Source organism: Balaenoptera borealis (assembly GCF_965194805.1).
Source record: "Balaenoptera borealis genome assembly, chromosome: 4".
NCBI classification, from domain to species: domain Eukaryota; kingdom Metazoa; phylum Chordata; class Mammalia; order Artiodactyla; family Balaenopteridae; genus Balaenoptera; species Balaenoptera borealis.
The window spans coordinates 53,777,658-53,798,963 of record NC_138861.1 but is presented as its reverse complement, the minus strand read 5'-3'; the positions used below and the strand labels follow the sequence as shown (position 1 = coordinate 53,798,963).

The 21,306-nt window shown below is 40.3% G+C and overlaps 1 protein-coding gene and 1 long non-coding RNA gene across 4 annotated transcripts in view; one reads left to right on the top strand and one right to left on the bottom strand.

Moving 5' to 3' along the window:
- The window catches only part of RASGEF1B (RasGEF domain family member 1B), a 555,837-nt gene that overhangs the window by 25,691 nt on the left and 508,840 nt on the right, over positions 1-21,306 (bottom strand). Inside the window, exons 1-2 of one of the 3 annotated variants that reach the window (XM_082389353.1) lie at positions 7,239-7,357; positions 4,299-4,352 (exon numbers count right to left, since the gene is read on the bottom strand). The exons of 1 other annotated variant lie outside the window; for it this stretch is intronic. In XM_082389353.1, the coding sequence (XP_082245479.1) occupies positions 4,299-4,313 (15 nt within the window). In that variant the 5' untranslated portion in view covers positions 4,314-4,352; positions 7,239-7,357. Of the gene's footprint in view, positions 1-4,298; positions 4,353-7,238; positions 7,389-21,306 lie in introns of those variants that run through there. One more of the 3 variants, XM_082389354.1, reaches the window with a different exon arrangement.
- Positions 7,494-19,876, top strand: LOC309627490. The gene is made up of 2 exons (XR_014243765.1): positions 7,494-8,298; positions 15,054-19,876. It is a non-coding gene; the product is annotated as an uncharacterized lncRNA (long non-coding RNA).

Sequence of the window (21,306 nt, the reverse complement as noted above, 5' to 3'; positions counted from 1 at the left end):
CTTGTGAAGTGGATTTTTAAGCACCTAAGAAGATAAACATAGTAGATTTTTTTTCCTCTCAAGTACCTTTCCTCTTATTACCCACATCAAGAACCACTGTTTGTTCAGCATTACTCAAATTTGACATCCAAGACTTTAGGTTCTACCTGCTTCAGTTCTGGAATGAAAGAAAGTGAAGTTCAGAATATTAAATATTGGCTTGGTTCTTGTTTAAGAAAACAAATTCATAGAAGATCCAAGTACTGCACATGAGAATCCAGAGAAGCATTTAGCCCCAGATGCTATTAACTCCAGGAACCATTTGCTAGAGCTTCCCCGGTGGAAGGAGGGCTAAGTGTAAGGCGGTTCCTACCCCGCAGCTTCCATTTATTTTCTTTAATCTCAATGTAGCTCTGACTTCTTATCTGCAGCAAACCTTCTCTTTACAGCTCTCACAATTGCTAGTTTCTGTCTGTTGGGTTCTGTATACTCTCAATTTACTCTTCTCTACCCTTTCCAACATAATCTCAACATCAACTTCTCCACTGTCTGCCATCCTTCTTTAGCATAAATTTTGCCCAACCCAATGTACCTGCTACGGGGACCTGCTAACCAAAACTCTGGTTTAGGAAAAACTGACTATTTCCAAAATAAGAATATGTGACAGCATTAAGTACTGGCCTTAATTTGCTGTTAAGTCAAACTTCAAAGTAGCTAACTCCTTTGGAAAAGGTGAGATTTATATGAGATGCTTGAAAAAGCTGCTGACTCTATTCAAATCACTACCAGTAAGATAAGACAGAGGACAGGTTAATCTCACAAGCAATTCTCACCTTGCAAAATTTCATTTGTAAGCCAGTTGCTGGAAACTCAGAATATATTGTTTGGCCAGTAGCTCTTAACTTTTTAGGAAGATCACAAACTTCTCCACACACTGCCCCCAGAGAAATCGACCAACAAGTTTGTATATACTTTCAGGGAGTTCAGACCCCAGATTAGGAAGCACATGTGCTGGCTTGTACAGAACCTGGATCGTATTTATCTACTTCCTCAAAGAAGGAGAACATAGTGGTTCTGAAGGGAACCTTGGTTTAACACATTGAAGACTGGCTCCTTAGAAATCAACCAATACATGTAAATATTTTCTAGTAGTACTGATCCAATGGCGTTGAAGAGAATGAAAAAGACACTTCTTTTGGTTTGCGTAGAGATACTTAAATAGCCCCTCCCCCCCAAAATTGAGGGAGCACTTTGGGATAAGGGGGAGGCAATGAGACAATGGGAAACAGATTTTGGTTTTAAAAACAATGACCCAGGCTAAAAGAAAGCTCTGAGCTGCCAAAATTAGCATATAGATTACAGGTTCTTCTGGAAAACTTCCCAAGGGGAAGTAAAAGATATCCAACCCATGTATACAAGATGAATGTTCTTTCTTAAATTTAATTTGGGAAGCTGAAAAGTTGGTTGACAGACAAGGTATCTTACGGGGGCAGCTAATTCAGTCACAAAGATATATCATGTCCTTCCAAGGACCCTGCAAAAGTTCAGCATGACATTGATCCAGCAGCAAGGAAGCAAGCTCTAGGTGATTTAAGGGATGAATGGATTTGAAAGGCATGCCTAATGGTTTCAAACCAACTAAAGCACCAGATGAAAAGCTGCCTTTTTCGAAACAACAGACTGTTTGAATTAGTGGCTGCTTTTGCACAAGGTTATTTACGAGGAGGCAGGTGCATCAGGCTAAGGTGGTTTCAGGTGACAATTCAAATTGGAAGAGGACCAGGAAAAGATGGGTGTGGGAACTAAATCAAAAGCCATCCTTCAACATCTGCTTTAGGTGTTTGGTAAATCTCTGCCAGGATGTCAAGTCAGCATTTCCTCTACACTCAGGAGAATGAGATAGCAAAGGTAGGAGTCCAAGAAAAAAAAAGGTTTATTTCAGCCCCTATTTCATCATAGAGCGCCTCAGTGAAATAATTAATAAATCCAATGTCTTTATATTGATCGCTATCCTTTCGCTTCTGTTCAAATGCTGGGCATGTGTCCAAACGAGGTAGAGGAAGGACTCCCTATCACAGTTGAACTTTGAAAGCATATTTGTTTAGGGAGGAGAGGCTTAATTTAAGATCCGGCAATGACTGGTTCCCAAATTCCCATCTAAATTCCAAAGGAACTTTGCACTTTGGTGAGATGCAGCCTCTTCCTTTTTTCATTTGAGGCTCCAGAGATCGGAATGAGAAAGAGCTCACATATTTCAACTTTACTCCAGCTGGGATCTCAAGTACTTTTAGCCTCCTTTTGGCAAGGCTGGATCTCAGAATACAAGTGCTGACTGTACGCTCAGAGAGTGTTTCTCTAACTACGGATTCAAGTTGGGGGAAAGTAAAAGTCAAGTCTCCCACACTGTATAAAACATGCTTATTTTGAGCTTGAAAAAAGTCTCAAAGATTATCTTCTCATTTCTTTCTAGCAGCATCTCTGGACAATAGAAATGCTACACCTCTGCTAACCTCCTTGAAAAAAGAGGTATTGTGTTGAGATTACAAACAAAACAGAGTAGACGACTCAGAATCAACTCACTTCTTTGGCATGTGAACAAAAAGTAAGTAACTCCCAGGTAAGTACATTCTTTGGAACTGAGCCCCAAATGCTTTGTAGATTTCACGGTCAAGGGGAAATAATCAGTATTTTTGAGGAAAGAAGGTCCCATTTCTCTCTACAATGATGAAATGGTGGTATTTCCTGATTTATTATAGGATTCCACATTAAAAACTGAATGTGCATTTTGCTTGATTTGTCCTAGATGCTACTTAAATTTTTCTTCACTAATTCCTAATTAATGGAGGAAAGGGATTCTGACTCAAATAATTACCATCTTTGGTTTCCCTGGAAGAAAAACAAAGCTAAAATTTGTCATCTTTTGTCTTGGGAATATCTTGTCAGCAGTTTATTAAGACACAAAACAACAATTCAGTACGTGGCAACTAGAAATGGGCCTGGAGAATCATTTAAAACTTTTCTATGAGATAAATCTTTACTAATTTTTATTTGTAGGAACTGATCACAGCACATGTTGACATTCTTCCTGCAATGTCTTTAATCGGCTACAACTGCCATGCAGTTCCTGAGCGTAACAGTAGATGGCTCCACGTGCCTTGTCTTTGAAAGGATTGGTGCTTTCTATCAGGAACAGTAGGTGCTGGTTTAGAAAAGTCAAAGGATAATTAGAGTTCTGGGGGAAAAATGTGAGAAATTGGTGTTTGGGATCGTGGAATATTATTGAACTGTGGAAAGTGGCATTGCTCATGATATACAGTTGAAAACATATAAAGCCAGTCAGTCTTATCTCCTTATGTCTTGGGTGCCTGTCTATGATGAGAATTAATTGTCATTTTCCCAGAGGAATAAAAGTGATCTTCTGGAAAATCAGAATCATCATTATCTAATTACGTGCTGTCAAAAGAGAACTTTCTGGAATATTGGAAATGTTCCTCTTCTGTCCAATACAGCAGCAATTCACCACACGTAGCTATTATTGAACACTTAAATGTGGCTAGGGCAATTTTTGTTTGTTTAATTTAGTTAAACTTAAGCTCATATATCCCCATGTGGCTATTTACTGAACAGCACTGGCCATTACCTTGAACAGCAAAGATATAAGTAGTTGAATCATTTATACATGATAGATCTCAAGCCAAATTATAGAATATCAAATGGGGAGCATCCTTTACTAAAAGGGTTTATGTTTCTAAATCCAGTTCACCTCAGCATACTTAGTGAGGACATTCAGTAAACAAGTAGAATTTTCTATTTACAATTTATTGTGGAACATGGTTACCAGGATAATTTTATTTTTTTGGCTTCAAGTTCTTGAAAAATTACCCTTATCCCACACCCCCCTCCATTCTTCCCTTTTAGATAAACAGAAGGATACTAGCATTCTATAAAGTGCTTTCCTTTCTTACAAGACTAATTTGTACTTTCCCTGTGTTAAACTCATTTTCATGCCAGGGCTTACTAATAAAATTTGAATCAATTGAATGACTTCCGGATATAAATGTACCTTGAAATGAAATAATAAACACACAAACCTAAGAAAAAATGATTGGTCAAAAGACTGGTTTTAAAATGACAAAATAGTAACACTGACTTAAAAAGTCCAAAAAATTTTCCTGACTCAACCTTCTTGAAAATAGCATTTTAAAATACACTTGTAGGAGAAAAACAAGAGCAAAAAACAGTTCAAGCAAATAATAAATCTCTACATAATTTTCACCAATAAGAAGAAATTTCACTCTCCTCTCTTCATTTCCACGCACCAAGTAGCTGAACATCTAACTGCAGACCATTCTTCAGCCTTCATTGTTCCACAGCTAATAAAGGGTGCAAATAAACGAGGTGATAGTACAGCAAGATAAATCAGTTAACACAGAGGTAAAAGAGACTCATAAATCATCTAGTTCAACACCTCATCAATTTCACAGATACTGCAGGTATAGGGAGAGAGTAAGTGACTTGTTAGGGCTCCAGACTGATTAGAACCCTAGGCTCTATTCCCAAGGCAGAAATCTGCCCACAGCACTAGGCTACATCTGTCATCCTAGGATAATCAAGGGTTGCACAAATCTAATTTTTATAGATTTAACTGGAAAACCAAAAAGGACAACTAAAGGGGAGGTAACACCTGAATTCAACCACTAAAGACAAAAATCCCATCAATCTTAAGCAGTATTTTCAACAGTACAATTTGTCTCTTTAAGACCTTACAAAACGTTATAATGGTTTTTCCATTTACTATTTGTGGCACCAGAATCAAGATTCTAAGTCCCTGCTTCAGGGATTCCAGATTCTTCTCCCAAGTAAGGGAGGATACCCTCATTTTCTCATCTCCTGTCCAAGCAGGTACTGTCTTTGGGGTCATCCAAATGCTCCTCCAAAGTCGAATTCTTCCAGGCCACCTCTGGAGATTGATAAAGTTGATCCCACCACTTCCGGTGCCATATTAGGTAACTTACCAACATAAACAGTCACCTAGCTTTGCCCCTTCAATTTTCTTACTTTTTCCTAGATAGGTGTTATTCAATTGATTTTTTTTTTTTTTTGGTCTATTGTAGTATATTGGCCAGTAGTTAGACTGTAAGAATGTAATGTTAGTAATAATATAAGAAATGTGAATTATTATGATAAATAATAAATATTTAACAATATATGCCTAAGAATAAATTAAATTAAAAAAAGCAATAAATATAAATAGTTTATGGTGATTTTCTGTTCCAAAAGACAGAATAATCTCAGGAATCAGATTAAATGTCTAGTGGAGCATATAAAATAGAGCAAGATTGAAAATGCACCAGGGGAGAAATCAATTCTAAGAATTTAACACTCCATTAGACCACTGAAAAGTACTACACTTAGTAGCCAGAAATATTGCCACCTCTAGGAAAACAAAGGATTGACCCACATGTCGTGGAAGAATGCCAACAAGACACTTGCTAATCAGTAGCTGATCTTCTCCACTTTGCCAGAAAACCTGCTTGAAAGGCATAACAGAGCACCGCTTATGAACCCTGACTTATGTCAAGTGCCCTAGGTCCTCCTTGCCCAACCATTGCCCCCCCCAATAAACTAACCATTAATGATAGGACCTAACAAGCTGCCACACTTTTTAATCTGTTATGAAAATCTCGACAGCCAAGAATTTTTCTTCCCTTTTAGAAGTCAGTTCTACATTTGCTCTAAACCTCACCTGACTAGTTGTTTTCCTTCCAAATCTCCAATCAGGCATATACTCTGGTTAACTGTAACCTCCTTGTTTCTTAGCACAGGCTTATCACCATGGTCCATGTTTTAAACTAAGACACAGCTATCACATGCCAAGCTCTAGCTACTGTTTTCGGGAGGAAAGAAAAATTATTCACCCCATCTGAGAATGACTGTACCAGACATTATTCAAGAGTGCAAAACCCTGATCCCTGAACTCTTCCCCTTTATGAACTCAGTTCAGAGACCCTCTCTCGGCCATTAGAGATCATCCAGGGCTAAATATAGATCTACGCACACCAGCGGTCCTCGGCCATCGTCACATGGTGCTGCTGACGAAGAACTCCTTGGAGACGCCTTCTGCCCAAACACACATACACAAATTTCTGTGCATACTCCTCCATACACACTATACCCACCGAATTCGTCGGCGAAGACGGACACATCTACATGCAGAAGAGAAAGTGGCTCCCTAGAGATTCCCTCCTGCGGTTTACTACACTTGTGCCGCCCTCCGCACTGTCAGAGGACCTAGCTACGCTGCTTTCGCCTGAGCTGCGCGGATCAGGTTGGGGTAAGGTGGGAATCAATACTCCAGTGGTTCGCAGACAGACACACACACTTACACTCCAGCCCCCCTGTTCCGCCCTGTTCCGCCTGTACAGCACTTAAGTTGTTTCCCCGGTTCCCCTAGAGAGAGGAGCCTCCCCCCGCTAGCAGCCCGAGAGGCTCCCAGGTAACCACAGTTCACGTTATTATCGCCCGGCCAGGTGACCTGAGACGACTCACCTGAGCTCAGGCAAGAGCAAGGCGACACGTTGTGTCCCAAGTTACCAGGTGAACGGAGAAAGGAAAGAATATCACCTCGTCAGTGGCGAGCACGTGACTTCTGTTCCCTTGTTTCTTCCTGAGAGTCAGACCTTAGATTATAAGGCTCCGTCACCAAAAATAAGCAGGACCCCCACCTGCCCACCACCCCCACACACATTCACGAAAACTAGCCAAGAAGTAGAAGGAAACAACCTAGCTGTGCACAGGAAGGGAAAAAAGGATGAAGAAAGGATGAAAGCGACTAGAACTCAGACAAATTCTCAAAAACTGTACCAAGATCTCGAGACAGAAGGCCTGGCTGCCGGATCGGGGCGAGAGAAGCGAAGCAAAACCCAAGCCTGTCCCCGCCCGGGCCCCAGCGGCTGGGGCCCGCACCTGCTGGCACTGTGTCCGCTCCCGGAGCGGCCCCAGACGCCCTCGGCGGCCAGGCAGGAGGACTCCCCACTTCCCCCGCTTTTGCGGGACGCTCTGTACCAGCGAGCGCTCGCTGGCCGGAATCTCCCGCCGCCTCCAGGGGCACCGGCAGCCGGGGAGTAGTCAGAGATCCGGGCTGCTCCGCGCGCAGCTCCCGGGCCGCCTGGGAGAGCGCAGCGCGCAGCAGGGTGGCGCGTTCCCGCTGCCGGGCTCCGCTTTCTCCCGTGAGAACTGCTGACCAGGGAACAACCCACCTGCAGATGGACCCGGGGTCCTCGGCTTCCCGGCTGTTTTCCGCGTGCCCACCAACGCAACCAAAGGAGAGGAAGCAAAAGCGCGCAAAATATTCCGTCCAACCAGTCGGGTGCCTTGTTTATACTGAAACTACTGCCGCCGTCGCCGCCGCCGCCGCCGCCGCGCACACCCCCTTCTCTTCGAGCGCCCGCCCCCGCCGCCAGCCCCGCCCCCTGCCGGCCCCCGCGGACCAATCACGGCGCAGCTCACCGCCCACTCCGCCACCGCCCCCGGCGCCCGCGGCCAGCCCACGCGTCCCCGGGGCCCAGGACTCCAGTGGCTCGGCTGCGGGTTGTCCTCCCACGCTGCGGAGGCCGGCGGAGCCCGGCGCAGGCGTGTTTAACTACGCTGGTTCTGCTCGCTCGGACGGCGTGCGTTTCCTCCTGAGGGCACCTGCTGGGGGCTTGTTTGTGCAGTCATGTGTATGCCTGTGTGTGTTCATTTACCTGTGTGCTACCTGTAAATACCGGCCCGACTTGTTATACAGTATCTATTAACATAATTCTGAGCTAGAGGTTACTGTCCGTCTAACTTTCAGAAGAAAGCTGAGAGAAACCACAAGAACATTCGCTCAGCAAATATTTACAGGAAGCCTGAGTGCTAGGCTTTGTGCCAAACGCTGGGGGCACACTCCAGGCTGGTCCCTGCCATTAGGAAGCCTACAGTTAAGTGGTGGACAAACGTTAAGCAAATGGTCACCCAAACAAAATGTAAAATTGCGGCAGTTAACAAGTTCCACAAAGAAAGGAAAACTGCTGTGAAATATGTTTCTGGAGGTAAAGAGGGGAGGTCTGACCTCAGTAAAGGCTGTGCTGTCATGGTAACCGCATGCTCTATCATTGGATACTTGATAACTATTAAAGGAAAAACGGTAAAACTTTTTTTCTAATAAAAATTTGTACGAATAAAAAGAGGCTGGAGGGAAGAAACGATGAAAACAAATAAGGGAAGGAAGAGACGCAAGGAAAGAACAAAATCTTAAATCATCAGGAGCCTCTCTTGCCTGCCATGTGACCTTGAGTAAGTAAAGTAGCTTTTCTGAGCTTCAGTTTTCCCATGTGTAAAACAACACTCTTCATACCTATCCTGTAGGGCTATAATTAGGATTACTGAGATAGAGGGACTCTTTTTGTCCCTGCTCCATCTTCCCTCCCGCCTCCTCCTTGCTGGGTTGCAAACAGCATGAAGTTCACCTTGCCTATTCTTAGCTGATTCCTCCCCTTATTTTCTTCATCTGTGCCTCCTCTCACTTCTCTTTGCCTAATTATACTCCCTCCTTCTCTTCTGTAAATGGGTCTCCTGTGACTCCGTTGTCTACTCTCACCTATCTGAGCTTCTCAGCAGTTTGAAGAAGGAGCCCTAAGACCAAGAAGGCTTGGCGGGTCCAGCTGTTCAGAGTAAAGCACCAAGGCTTGGGTGGCTCTGCCCAGCCCAGCTGTTGTGGTTGTGCTGGTTGGCTAGTCTTTCAAGCTCAGTTTTCCACCCTGGTTCTGCAACAAACAAGCCGTATGAGGTTGGGCAAGTCATTGACAATCTTGAGGTTCCTGGTCCTGTAGCAATAAATTAAGACTTGGACTAAATCATGATTTCTTAATGGAAATATTTGACATGTCCTTTGTAACCTCCGGTTACACCCACCAGCCCAGAAGATTTTGCCCAGTTTTACATTCTGAAGTTTTTTTTCCCACCAAAACAAAAGATGTTTATTTTAATTTCTCAAAAATATAAACTGGATACCGTGAGACTGTTCATTCGATGCTTTACCAAACCACATTCCTGCTCCCCATTCTGGCCGATCCCCCAGGACCCCTTCCATCTCCCTATATGAGAGATAATATATACGGAGACAGCTCCAGAGTTAGGTGGCTCAAACCCTAACTCTGTCTCTATCACTTAGCCAGCGATCAAACCTTAGAAAATGCACGGACAGATTCTGGGCCCCCGTTTACTCATCTGAGAAACAGCAATCGTGGTTTAGAAAAGCAGATTCTTCACAGAAGAAGATTAAAAGAGATAATACACAAAATGAGTTTGGAACGGTGTCCCTCAGAGAAGCCTTCCCTGACCTTCCTACTTAACAACTGCAGTCTCATCATCCCCACTCCATCTCGTCATTCCCTTTCCTGATGCGTTGTTTCCTCCATAGGCCTTGTACCACCATTTAACATACTGTCTCTTTTACTGATCATTCCCTCCCTCCCCTCACTGGAATATAAGCTCCAGAAGAGCCGGGTCTGTTGTCATTGTAGTTGTTGTCTTCCTGCTGTATTTCCAACGTCTAGAACAGTGTCTCACGCACAATAAACATTCAATAAGTACATGTTGGTTGGATTACTTACTTAATTAATTAATGCCTAGCCCATGGTAAGCACTCAGTAAATAATAGCTGTTATGAGTATGTATTAAGTATTCTCTATCGTGAAAAGATATTCTGTCTATTCTTTACTTGTCATAGTTTCTTTCTGGTCTTTTGACTCCATTGGCTCAACGCTTGTCTCTGTAAATCTTGGTAAGCTCAGTAATACTGGTCAAATAGATGCAAATAAACCCCTGCTGAGTAAGACCTTACTCCAGTAATAAAAATAGCCACTTGTATTGAGCTTCTGCTATGTGGCCGGCTTTGTGCCGAACATTAGTTTTCTTCTCCTTTCCTCTTGGACCTGAGGTTCACAAAATTAGAACAATTGTCATGACTATCCATGTCCAACGTTCTTCCTTTTATTTCACTTTCTTTCATTTCCCATCTAAGATCCTTTTCACCATCCCAAAGGCACTTACTCCTTCACACTGTATTTAGTGTGAGTTTTTCGATCCGCCTTTCATGAACAATGGCGTATTGTTTTATGTGAGCACAAGAGTATACTCATCTAAATGTTATTGTGCAATCTGTCTCATTCTGTTTCTCACTGTTTTCTCTCTAACTTTTGATTTTGATCATCCACCCATGTTGACATATACTGATGTTGTTCACTCCGTTTACTCACTGTTGAGTATTTCACCATATTTGTGTTACGGTTTTTGCTTACATGTTCTTTCATCCTCACTAAAACTCTGAGATATAGGTACTGTTTTCTCCATTTCTGAGATAAGGGAATAAGGCTTAAGAAGGTAAATAACTGCCAAGGCCATTCAGCTGGAGAAGCCATGAATTAAAACCATATCTCTCTGATTCCAATGTTCCCATCTTCTCACTCTACAAAATGGATTTAATTACTGTAAGATTTTTGAAATAATGTCTGAAAAAAATCCTCTACCTCTTGGTCATTTTATATGTCCAAGATATTGCTGTTAAAACTAGTAGATATGTGTATTTAAATTAAACCAGACTCTTTTCATTGCTGTTAAAACTAGTAGATATATGTACTTAAACCAGAGGTCAGTTCTTGTCATTGCAAAGCAGCGTTTATTATGTCTCAGATGCAAGTTTAATATCATTATTTGTGATTTATGATCTTAAGACACAAGAACTTTATTTTTTTTAAAGAGATTGTTGTAGACTTTTTTTTAAAGGTCAGTGTGAACTTTTTAATTTAATTAATTAATTAAATAATTAATTAATTGGCTGCATTGGGTCTTCATTGCTGTGCATGGGCTTTTCTCTAGTTGCTGCGAGCGGGGGCTACTCTTCGCTGCGGTGGGCGGGCTTCTCATTGCGGTGGCCTCTCCTGCTGCGGAACTTGGGCTCCAGGGTGCACGGGCTTAGTAGTTGTGGAGTGCCAGCTCAGCAGTTGAAGACACAAGAACTTTAAATGAAAATCTCACAAAGCATAACGGCCTTCAAATATTTAAAAACTGTCCTATCAAAGAGGAATGAGGCTTCAGACACCAGATAGGACTAAAGAGGAAAAAGTATAAGGAAATGGATCAAGGCTTCAGGGTAAGAAAAACATTAACGATGCTCCAAGTATAACAGCAGCTTTTTTTGGTATTGAATCCTTCTCTCTGGATCATAAAGGGCCTTGTGAAATGGCCAAGTAACTCTCCAAAACACTTCCATGTATTCTCTTTCATTTAGTTTCTTAGTGTCACTCTGAAATATGAAGATGAAGAGTCCAAGGATACTGAATCTTAGTCCCATTTTATAAATGGCAGGAAATGAAGGCATTGGTCACACTAGTTATCAACAGCCAATCTAGACCTCAGCCTCAAACTTCTCACTTTCAAAGCCAAGGAAGACAAACCCATTTTTTATAAGTATGATGTATATTGCCTCTCGTGTATTTCAATAAAAGATTACAAGAATTTCATAAAACAAAAACGTGAAGAATGATCAGATGCAATTTTGAGAAAATCATTGAACAATTCCTAAGCAAGGTATGTAAATATAACTTTGTAGCTGGTTAACTTGCCCTTTAGCATCTCTGAACTAATCACAGCTTCTCTGGAACACACAAACCCAATTATTTTTTTTAAACCGGTAAGAAATAAACCCTATAATACCCAAGTACTGCACAGATACCAAAGTATTTATTTTATGTAAAAGAAAGAAAAAAGCAGTTGCTTTTGCACAGAGAATAGATTTAAAGGAAGAGGAAGGAAAAAAAAAAATGCATGATTTTCCCCCCAGCCCCACCCCTTTCACAGAGGAGGAGGAAATACGGTAGCGGTGTGGCTAGGTAGAGACAAAGATATTTTGGAGCCAGAGCTCTCATTTCTTGCGATCTGGGTTCCATGCCTTGGGATCCTCTCTCTTTGGGCTCTCTCTCCCACGTGGCTGCAATGGTATGATGGGGTGTTAGGTCAGTTAGACCAGCTTGGCTCTAGACCTTAGAGAAAACCCCTTATATTCCCTTGCTTTTTAGCATGATTTTCCCTGACTTCCCTTTCCTCATCATCTGAGAGCCTAGGGTGAAAGGGGGAAGGAAGCTGCTTGGCATGCTTCGGTTTCATGCCCTCTTCCTCATTCTAGCCTGAGTAAAAGGGATTCTGCCCATGGGCCAACCTAGCTTATGAGCGGGCCATGTTGGGATTTCATAGTAATAAAGCGTGTATGTGTTTGACATCGACCTCTATTCATACCTTTCCCTGGAACTTGAAAGAAGGATGATGAACGCCAGACGTGAAAATTTAAATATTCAAGATTCCGAGTCCTGGGCCCTTCATAAATACAAAATGAACCCTGCCACTTAGGAGGAATTTTTGTGATGAAACACATGATTGGGTCAGCCTTGGAATGGTCTCCTCAATAATAATTCCTAACAATTGTTATCATTTACAGTGTTCTTTCACATCATTGTCTCATTTAGGGAGAATATTGGGTCTGTGAGGGTCAATCAGTTCTAATGGTAGTCATTACAGAGGCATATATTTTCCTTTCCTGGGATCACTAAAAATATTACAGGGAGCCATTCATTTAGATTTGCTAAGAAGATACCACTAAATAGAAGGGAATCGACTAGAAAAGATAAGTTCAGGGAAGTTTCTTCCACACATCTAGGTGATCCTCTTTCACTGTCACTTTTTGTCTACCAGATCTTAAAGTTGTACAAAAGAATGTAACAACTGCATGGGAAATTCCACAACAGATATAGTAGGTTTTCACCATCCCCTAAGAAGATGTACAAAGTTACCATATGTTCATTTATACTAGACAAGAACTGTTGAACAGCAGATTTATTATTTTTCCTTTATAAGCATTGTTGTTTTGCTCATTTGCCAATTTTTACTTACTCTTACAAAGTAATTAGTTGTAATAAACTCAGGAGGGATATTGATATTGAGAAATAATAGTACTTGGACTGATCATAAGGTTATGAGACAGTCTTATCATCATTGATTATATAATGCATAGTGACTTATTTTTTCTATACAAAGAAATTAATTAATTTCTTTGAAATTAATTAGAAATTAATCAGACTTCATAACTATATTCAAAATATTTCATAACCTTAAACACATTATTTTGATACAATGTAGCATTTTTTTGAGTGGAAATTCAATTATATTTAACATGAGTTTCTTTGGATAAATATTCTTTATCCTGTAAAATCTTTACAGTGAATAGTAAATACACATATATTTCTCTAGTTCTCATTTCTCTTTCTAGCGGTTTTTGTCTGGTTTCTTGTGAGTGAGTTGATCTTATAATGAATTAAGAAAAGGTTTTTCTGTTGCAAATTCTTATAGCCTTCAATGTTAAGTCTGATTATTTTGCTAGAAGGTCCCCTCAGTTTTGACTAATTACCAATCTATGTCCTAGAACACTGAGTGAGAGGGAGAAAATGAATAATAGAATAATAAAATTTTAGAGCTGGGAGAAATATTAATGATCATCTCTTTTCATCTTTCCCCACCCCAATGCCACCAACCATGGCATTTTTGAGGTGAGGAAATTGAATCCTAGAGAGATTAAATGATCTCTCTAAGGCCATCCAACAAGATAACAGCAAAGTTACACAAGTCAAAGAGCCTGGACGATAAGCCCAAAACTTCAAAAACTATGATTTTGCTTACTAATTATTCCTGTAGGGCTGAAATTTATGGAGCTACTTTGACGTTACAGAAGTACAATTTGTTTTCAAATATTTATGACAAATAGTCTCTACTAAGTACTTCTTGATGAAATGATAAAGGAGAATTCTTTAGGTGTTGCTAATAGCTTTTATTAGAATTCTCTAAATATTGCTAATATCATTTATTTTATTTAATAGTCAAGATAGTAAAATAGTAAACTCTTGGTTGCTTTATCATTAAAGTAACCATAGTCTAGACTATTAATCAGACTTCATAAACTATATTCAAGAAATTATGTTGATCAAAAACAGTATTTGCTGTTGTCATCATGAAAACATATACCTAAGGTATTTTCTGTTAAATGTAATAAAATAATTGACTTTCATAAGACTGTATCATCTTTCATAAATATTATAGCATTGTTGTGATTTCTAGATAATTCTGTGAAGTTTAATTTTGTAAAATGTCCAAACACTTTGACTCATGGTTAATCATTGTTTTCATAGTAAAATCAGCATTTCAGTACAATATATGTAAATATTGCTGTGGAAAAACATAATGCTAATTATATTATTCTGCACAAAAACAAATGGAGCAGATCACATAGTTTAACTATGTCACTGAATTAGAATGTCCGTCTCTGGGAAGGGGTCGGGGTGGGATTGGGGATGGGAGACAAAGGGGACTCCAACTTTATGTGTAGTGTTTGTTTGTTTCATAAAGAAAGACATAAAGCAGACATGACAAAATATTCAATATTATCATTTGTGAGTGTTGGGTACACAGGTGTCAATACTTTTTTTTTTTTTTTTTGGGAATTTCTCCAAAAAAAACCAAAAGATTTTTCTGGTCAAAATTGGACGTTGTCATTTAACTATGTTATACAACCTTAAACTTCTATATTTAAAGCTTACATTTTAAGGCAATATATACTGGTAAAGTTATTGTTTTACCTTTTCCTGCTCACTGATTAATCACATTTATAAAGTATGACTGTTCATCAAAAGTCCGGCAAATTTGATTTTGTCCTACTATACAAAAGTATAATATGTGAAAAGTTTGTTAAAAAATGTTATGCATCTCACAGAGTTTATCAAAATTAGCCTCCTCTTGCTTTTTGATGTGATGCTGTGTATACTCAGACTGTGATGTGTATTATGAGTAAACACACAAAAGAGCTTTGATTTTTGACTGAAACCTGCTTTAAAGTCAAATCTTGCACAGACTAACACCATTAGTGTATGACTAACATTTCTAGGGCTTGGAATTAACTAGTGATAATTTTGGAATCTACAATTACCCACATAATTATCTCCAATTAGCTATCTCCGAAGAGTAGTCAAGAACTAAAGGAAAGGGCTTCCCTGGTGGCACAGTGGTTAAGAATCCGCCTGCCAATGCAGGGGACATGGGTTCGAGCCCTGGTCCGGGAAGATCCCACATGCCGCGGAGCAACTAAGCCCATCAGCCACAACTACTGAGCCTGCGCTCTAGAACCCGCAAGCCACAACTACTGAGCCCGCATGCCACAACTACTGAAGCCCGCACGCCTAGAGCCCGTGCTCTGCAACAAGAGAAGCCACCACAATGAGAAGCCCGCGCACTGCAACAAAGAGTAGCCCCTGCTCGCCGCAACTAGAGAAAGCCCGCGCACAGCAACGAAGACCCAACACAGCCAAAAATGAAAACAAATAAATAAATTAATTAAAAAAAAATAAAAGAACTAAAGGAAAATGGAGGTTGAATATATGGAAATATATCCCTATTAGTGGAATAGTCCCTTTACTTCAGGTCTGTTGAGAGAGTCAGGGTGTATGCTTTTGAGATGTGTTTGGATGAGTAAATGAGGTGGAAAGACATGCCTGTTGCCTGTAGAGGTGAAGTTTGGAAAGAATTGGAAGAAATAGGAATTTTCTGGCCCAGACTGTGTTGCTCTGTGACTTTAAAGAGATTATCTCTGAAGAAAAAGCATGTAAGGAAATAAGCCTAAGAAAGACCAAGGCCTTCTCTGTGGAGGTATGAATTTAACACCTCTCACAGCAAGAAATTCATAACGGAAGCTCAAATAAAATGTCTTAGTCTGGATAAAGTTTCCCAGATAAATAAAACAATTGTCTTAAGTTAAGAACTCATACAAACTCTCTTTGAAATGCCCTGCCTTCCTAAGTTAAAAGTCAAACACCAGCTGTTACGAAAGGCAGTTGTGAGCCCAAACTTTCTAACTTCCAAGATACTAACAGGCTGTACTTTTCCACCCAAAATAGTTGAACTAGGACATACTGTTTTGAAAATACTTCTAAATAGATGCGATTTTGGTTAGCCCTGCCCCTGCTCTTGCATTAAGGCTAATGGTAGACAATTGTCATTTTTTGATTCAGAACATACAACAAAATAAAAATGAATGTGTATTTTGGACTGTGCCTTTCCATTGGTGAAGAAAAAACCTGTATATATTGCCAGAACCAAGACTTTAAAGTATGTCACAGTGACATAAAATCCAGGACTATCTAGCCTGATGAGGTGCCTATATTAGGCTTCACAAATTTATATCGGAGTTTTTAGACTTTCTTTCCTTTTATTTTCTCTTCTTTTCTTTTTCTTTATTTCCCTCCCCCTGCTCCCTTCCTTCCTTCCTCCTTCCTCTCCCTCCCTCCCTTCCTCCCCATCCCTCCCTCCCTCTCTCTCTCTCTCTTTCTTTCTTTCTCTGCAATTTACATAGTGGTGAATTTTTTTACTCTAAATCTAGGAGTAACCAACCCATGATTCAACAAAGAGGTAATGTTTGAACCTGTTAGACAGTTATTTTAGGGACAACCAACCAGTATATTGAAATAGGTCATTTGCAAAAAGGCTAGCAGAACTTGTTCCAGAGCACACAAAATGAGGAAGAAAATGCAAAACAGGACAGCCTGTTGAGAGCAAGCAATGGAAGCGACTCATTTTCTCACCTGTAGAGTGAAAGCAGTGACCATTCTTTCAAAGGGACCCTGGTCAGTGTAGGAACAAATAACAAGGATCCTATAGAACTTGGCTCTCTGTTGGTGAAGTTAACATCTCAGATTCTTAGTTTCCTCAACTGTAAAATGAGGGGATTGGAGATATGATTTCAGAGGTGTTTTCTAGCTGGCAAATGCTACTTCATGTTAAGACTGTTTTTAATTGTCAGCTTTTAGACTGGTTCCATCTGGATACCTCAGCAGCCGGCCAAAAGGCTTGAGATGGCCCAGAAGTGCTGGACTTGACCCAACTCCACTGACTTGGTTATGGTTATGGTCATGGTTATGGGCTATCTTTCCCTGGAGTTCAATGTCTGTCTTATTATAGTGATTATGATGCTCGAAAGAGTCCCTAGGGATCTGCTTTCACTTTCCCCTAAGGCTCGGCCTACATTACAGGCAATAACTGCAACTAAACATCCCATGGCATAGTGATACCTCTGCTCTGGGTCTGGTTTAATAAGACTTGACATTCAGCTTCAGTGATGGAAGGCCTGTGACGAATTTTGGGGACTAATTTCTTATCCAACGGATATGCATTCCATATCGGGTGACTGACCATCTCAATTTGCCCGGGACTAACTTGGTTTTAGCCCAGAAAACCCTATGTCTTGGGCAAACCCCCAGCTCCTGGCAAACTGGCATGGTTGCTCACCCTAATTCCCCAGATATTTACTGAGGACCTTCTATGGGCCAGGCCCTGGAAAAAGGAAACCCAAAGAAAACAAAACAGATGAGATTCCTATCGTCATGGGACTACCATCCATGTGGGCAAGACAGACATTAAACAAGGGAATAAATAATAACCAATCACTACAGATGGTGATCAGTCCTGGGATGGAGAAGAGCTGTGGGGCTCTGCTTAGAAGGGTCAGGGAAGATTCCTCTTAAGTAAGACCTGATGGATTCGGAGTCAGTCATGAGTATTGGCGGGACAGGTAAGTTCTAGGTCATTTCTAAGAATGAAGAGGCACTTCAAGAAAACCTTAGGGGAATATTATCACTCTCTAAAATTATCTTATTTATCCATTTATGTGCTTACTATTAGAATTAGATTTAGAATACAAATGCTAATAGAATAATTAGGCTAAAAAATGCACTCGAGCAAAGACCTAATCTATAATGCCAACAGTACTCACAATACTTGGTATTTAGTAGGTGTTCAATGTCTATTGAATAAATAAAGGAGTGAAATATTTTGATCTACTGTGTAGCTCCCTGAAACTTACTTTCCCCCAATTATATCCTTTTTCTCAATCAGACTGTCCATAAAGCAGATGGAGATATAGATCCTATGGAAACACCCATAAGCTTCAGGCTAGGGCTATTCTAAGCCAGTCTGTGCCTACTGGCTCCAGGAGAGACTTTTCAAGCCCTTTCCTTTGCTCTGTGCTGAGGTATCAGCTCATAGGATGTTAGGTGTTTTGCTACCTAAGTTAAGGAGAGATAGGTCTCATAGTTTTAAGGCTTCAGCTTTATGATGACCTGCTTCTATCGGTGGGTTGTGGTGGTACTAATTAAAAGAAAGCAGAGGTCTAGCAAACTCACCTTTTCCATTAGGACATTTCTCACATCCCTTGAAACAGCTCTCCGTTACAACTCTCTCACTTCTGATCATGGTACCTTTATTTTCCCAGTTACTCAGGCCTGAGACCTCAAGGCCAGCTTGGCCTCTTTATCCAAGCTTGTTGCCTATATGCAGTCAGCGGCTATATCCTCTTGTTTTTGTACCCCCAAATTTCCCTTCTTTTCCCTTGCCATTTCCAGTCCCATTGCATTCAGAGATTAGAGAAATGACCACCTACTTGACTGCCACCACTGCATCTGCCCAACAAGACACATACAGATACACATACAATATACATCTAGATGAGACTAGCCCTGATATGTGGTATCTCAGGAACCTGAGTTGTTCACTTGCTCCAAAACTGACGGTGGTCTGCTATATTGAAGCATGAAGGTTTTCAACCACACTTTCCAATCTTACCTCTTTTTAAATTTAATTTTATTTATTTTTTTTATATAGCAGGTTCTTATTAGTTATCTATTTTATACATATTAGTGTATATATGTCAATCCAATCTCCCAACAATCTTACCTCTTATTTATGCTTTTATATACATAGGAATCCAATTGAGTTCACTGCCTATCTCTGGAAAAAAATTTTTCATTTTCCCATTTCTACGATTTTTCTCATACTATTCCATTTACCTGAAAGTTCCATTTGAACTTTAATAGTCCCCAAATATATTACAAATAACTGTTTCTGCCTGAATTTTAGAAACCCATTGAAAATATCTTAATCTTAAGTTCCTAGACGGAACTTTTAATACCTGACACAACCTTAATAAAGTCACAATGGCTATCATACTGATAATTTAATACTAACAAACACATTTTGTTTAACACTAGTTGAGTTCTGTTGTAGGTTTTAGGGATTCAAAGCCATGGTCCCTGATGCCAAGTTGATAGGTAATGGATACAATTGCAGGATCCAGCATTGGCAATCACAGAGCATCAGGGGTTTCTCTGTATAAACAGAAGTCCTTTGTGGCCATCTAAATTAAATTTTTTTAAAGGTGGGGAGAGGGGAGACATTTACTGAGCATTTACTACATGCCAGGACTGTGCTAAGTGTTTTCTCTAGATATTTATTTAATCTGCATAACAATCCTATAAGGCACTTAATATTATGTCCATATTCATAGAAGAGGAAATGAAAACTGAGGGAAATTTTTAAAAATTGCCTAAGAACAAACATCTCATAAATGACAGAGCCAAGATTTGGATCCAGGTGGGCCTGACTCCAAATATCATGGTCTTTGTAGGACAAGGAGGACACAGTCTATAGAGTAGACACATGAGCATTAGGTGGGTTTGCTTGCATTGTAATAAGTGCTGTAATGGAAGTAGATACAAAGCGCGTGCACTCTCCTTTACCACATAAGTGGTTATGGTGCTGTTTGGGGGCGGAGCAATGCTGCTGCGTAAAGATCAAGATCACCCACAATGGAAACAGGAAGAGCTTGGTTCCAAATCTGGCTCAGTGTGAACTTGAACAAGCTGTTTATTCAACCTTCAGTTTTCTCATTGGTGAAATTAAAAAAATAATGCTTGTTTTAAAAATGAAATAATTCCATACGTATAAAGTCATTAGTACAGTATCTAGAACAGAGAAGTCAATAAAAAGTAGTTAATTAAATATAATTATCAACACTATTCAGCAGCCTCTTTCATCTGTAACACCTCAGGCTCCTCCAAACTTCCTAAAAAAATATGACTGGGGCTTCCCTGGTGGCGCAGTGGTTGAGAATCTGCCTGCCAATGCAGGGGACACGGGTTCGAGCCCTGGTCTGGGAGGATCCCACATGCCACAGAGCACTAAGCCCGTGCGCCACAACTACTGAGCCTGTGCGTCTGGAGCCTGTGCTCCGCAACAAGAGAGGCCGCGATAGTGAGAGGCCTGCGCACCGTGATGAAGAGTGGCCCCCACTTGCCACAACTAGAGAAAGCCCTCGCACAGAAATGAAGACCCAACACAGCCAAAAATAAATAAATAAATAAATAAATAAATAAAAATAAAGGAATTCCTTTTAAAAAAAATATGACTATATTTTTTTATCTGTATGTGTGATTCCATTTTGGGTTGTTGAAGAACCATTTGAAAGTTGCTGACACTCTTAAATACTTCAGTATGCATCTCTTAAATATAAGGACATTCTTGGCATAAATATTGATATATCTAAACTCCTAAGGAAAATCAGCAATATTAACTAATATCATCTAATTTCTAGTATATAATTTAAATTTCCTAAATTATCTCTCAAAATTATCTCCAAGAATTCTTTGAAGCAGGATATAATTAAAGTGTTGTATTTGGTTGCTGTTTCTTTATTCTCTTTTAATCTGTACCAGTCTCCATCCCACTCCCAGCCCTTTTCTGCTTTTCTTGACCTTGCCTTTTGTGAAGAAACCAATCAATTTGTCTTGGGGAAAGAAGCACTTTCTGGAATTGTCTGATATTTTTCCTCAAGGTGCCATTTAACTTCTCCTTCTATCCTCTAAGTTATCCATAAATTGGAAAGCAGGTCTTAAAGCTTTATTGTTTTTAAGTTACACATGGCAAGAATGCTTCAAAGTCGATGCTATGTAGTTCATATTACATCACAGCAAAATTTCCATGACCACTTCCTCTTCAAAATATTTTGTGGTTTCGTAGCTACCTCTGGGGGTATGGTTAGACCAGTGGTTTTCAACCCCGGCTTCACTAGCATCATCTGGGGAATTTTAAGAAATATTTGTTCCTGAGTTGCATCCCTAGAATTTCTTGTCTCAGGCCCAGGCATTGGTATTGTTGTGAAGCTGTTCCAGATGATTCTCATTGTAATCAGGGTAAAGAGAGACGGGTTTAGGGCACCAGCTCTGAGAAGGCAAGGGGCACACCTTCCTTAGTTACATATTCGCAGTGTTCAGTGGAAGGCCTGGTGGCTCATAATTACTGCTCAGAAATTACATGCTCGGGCTTCCCTGGTGGCGCAGTGGTTGAGAATCTGCCTGCCAATGCAGGGGACACGGGTTC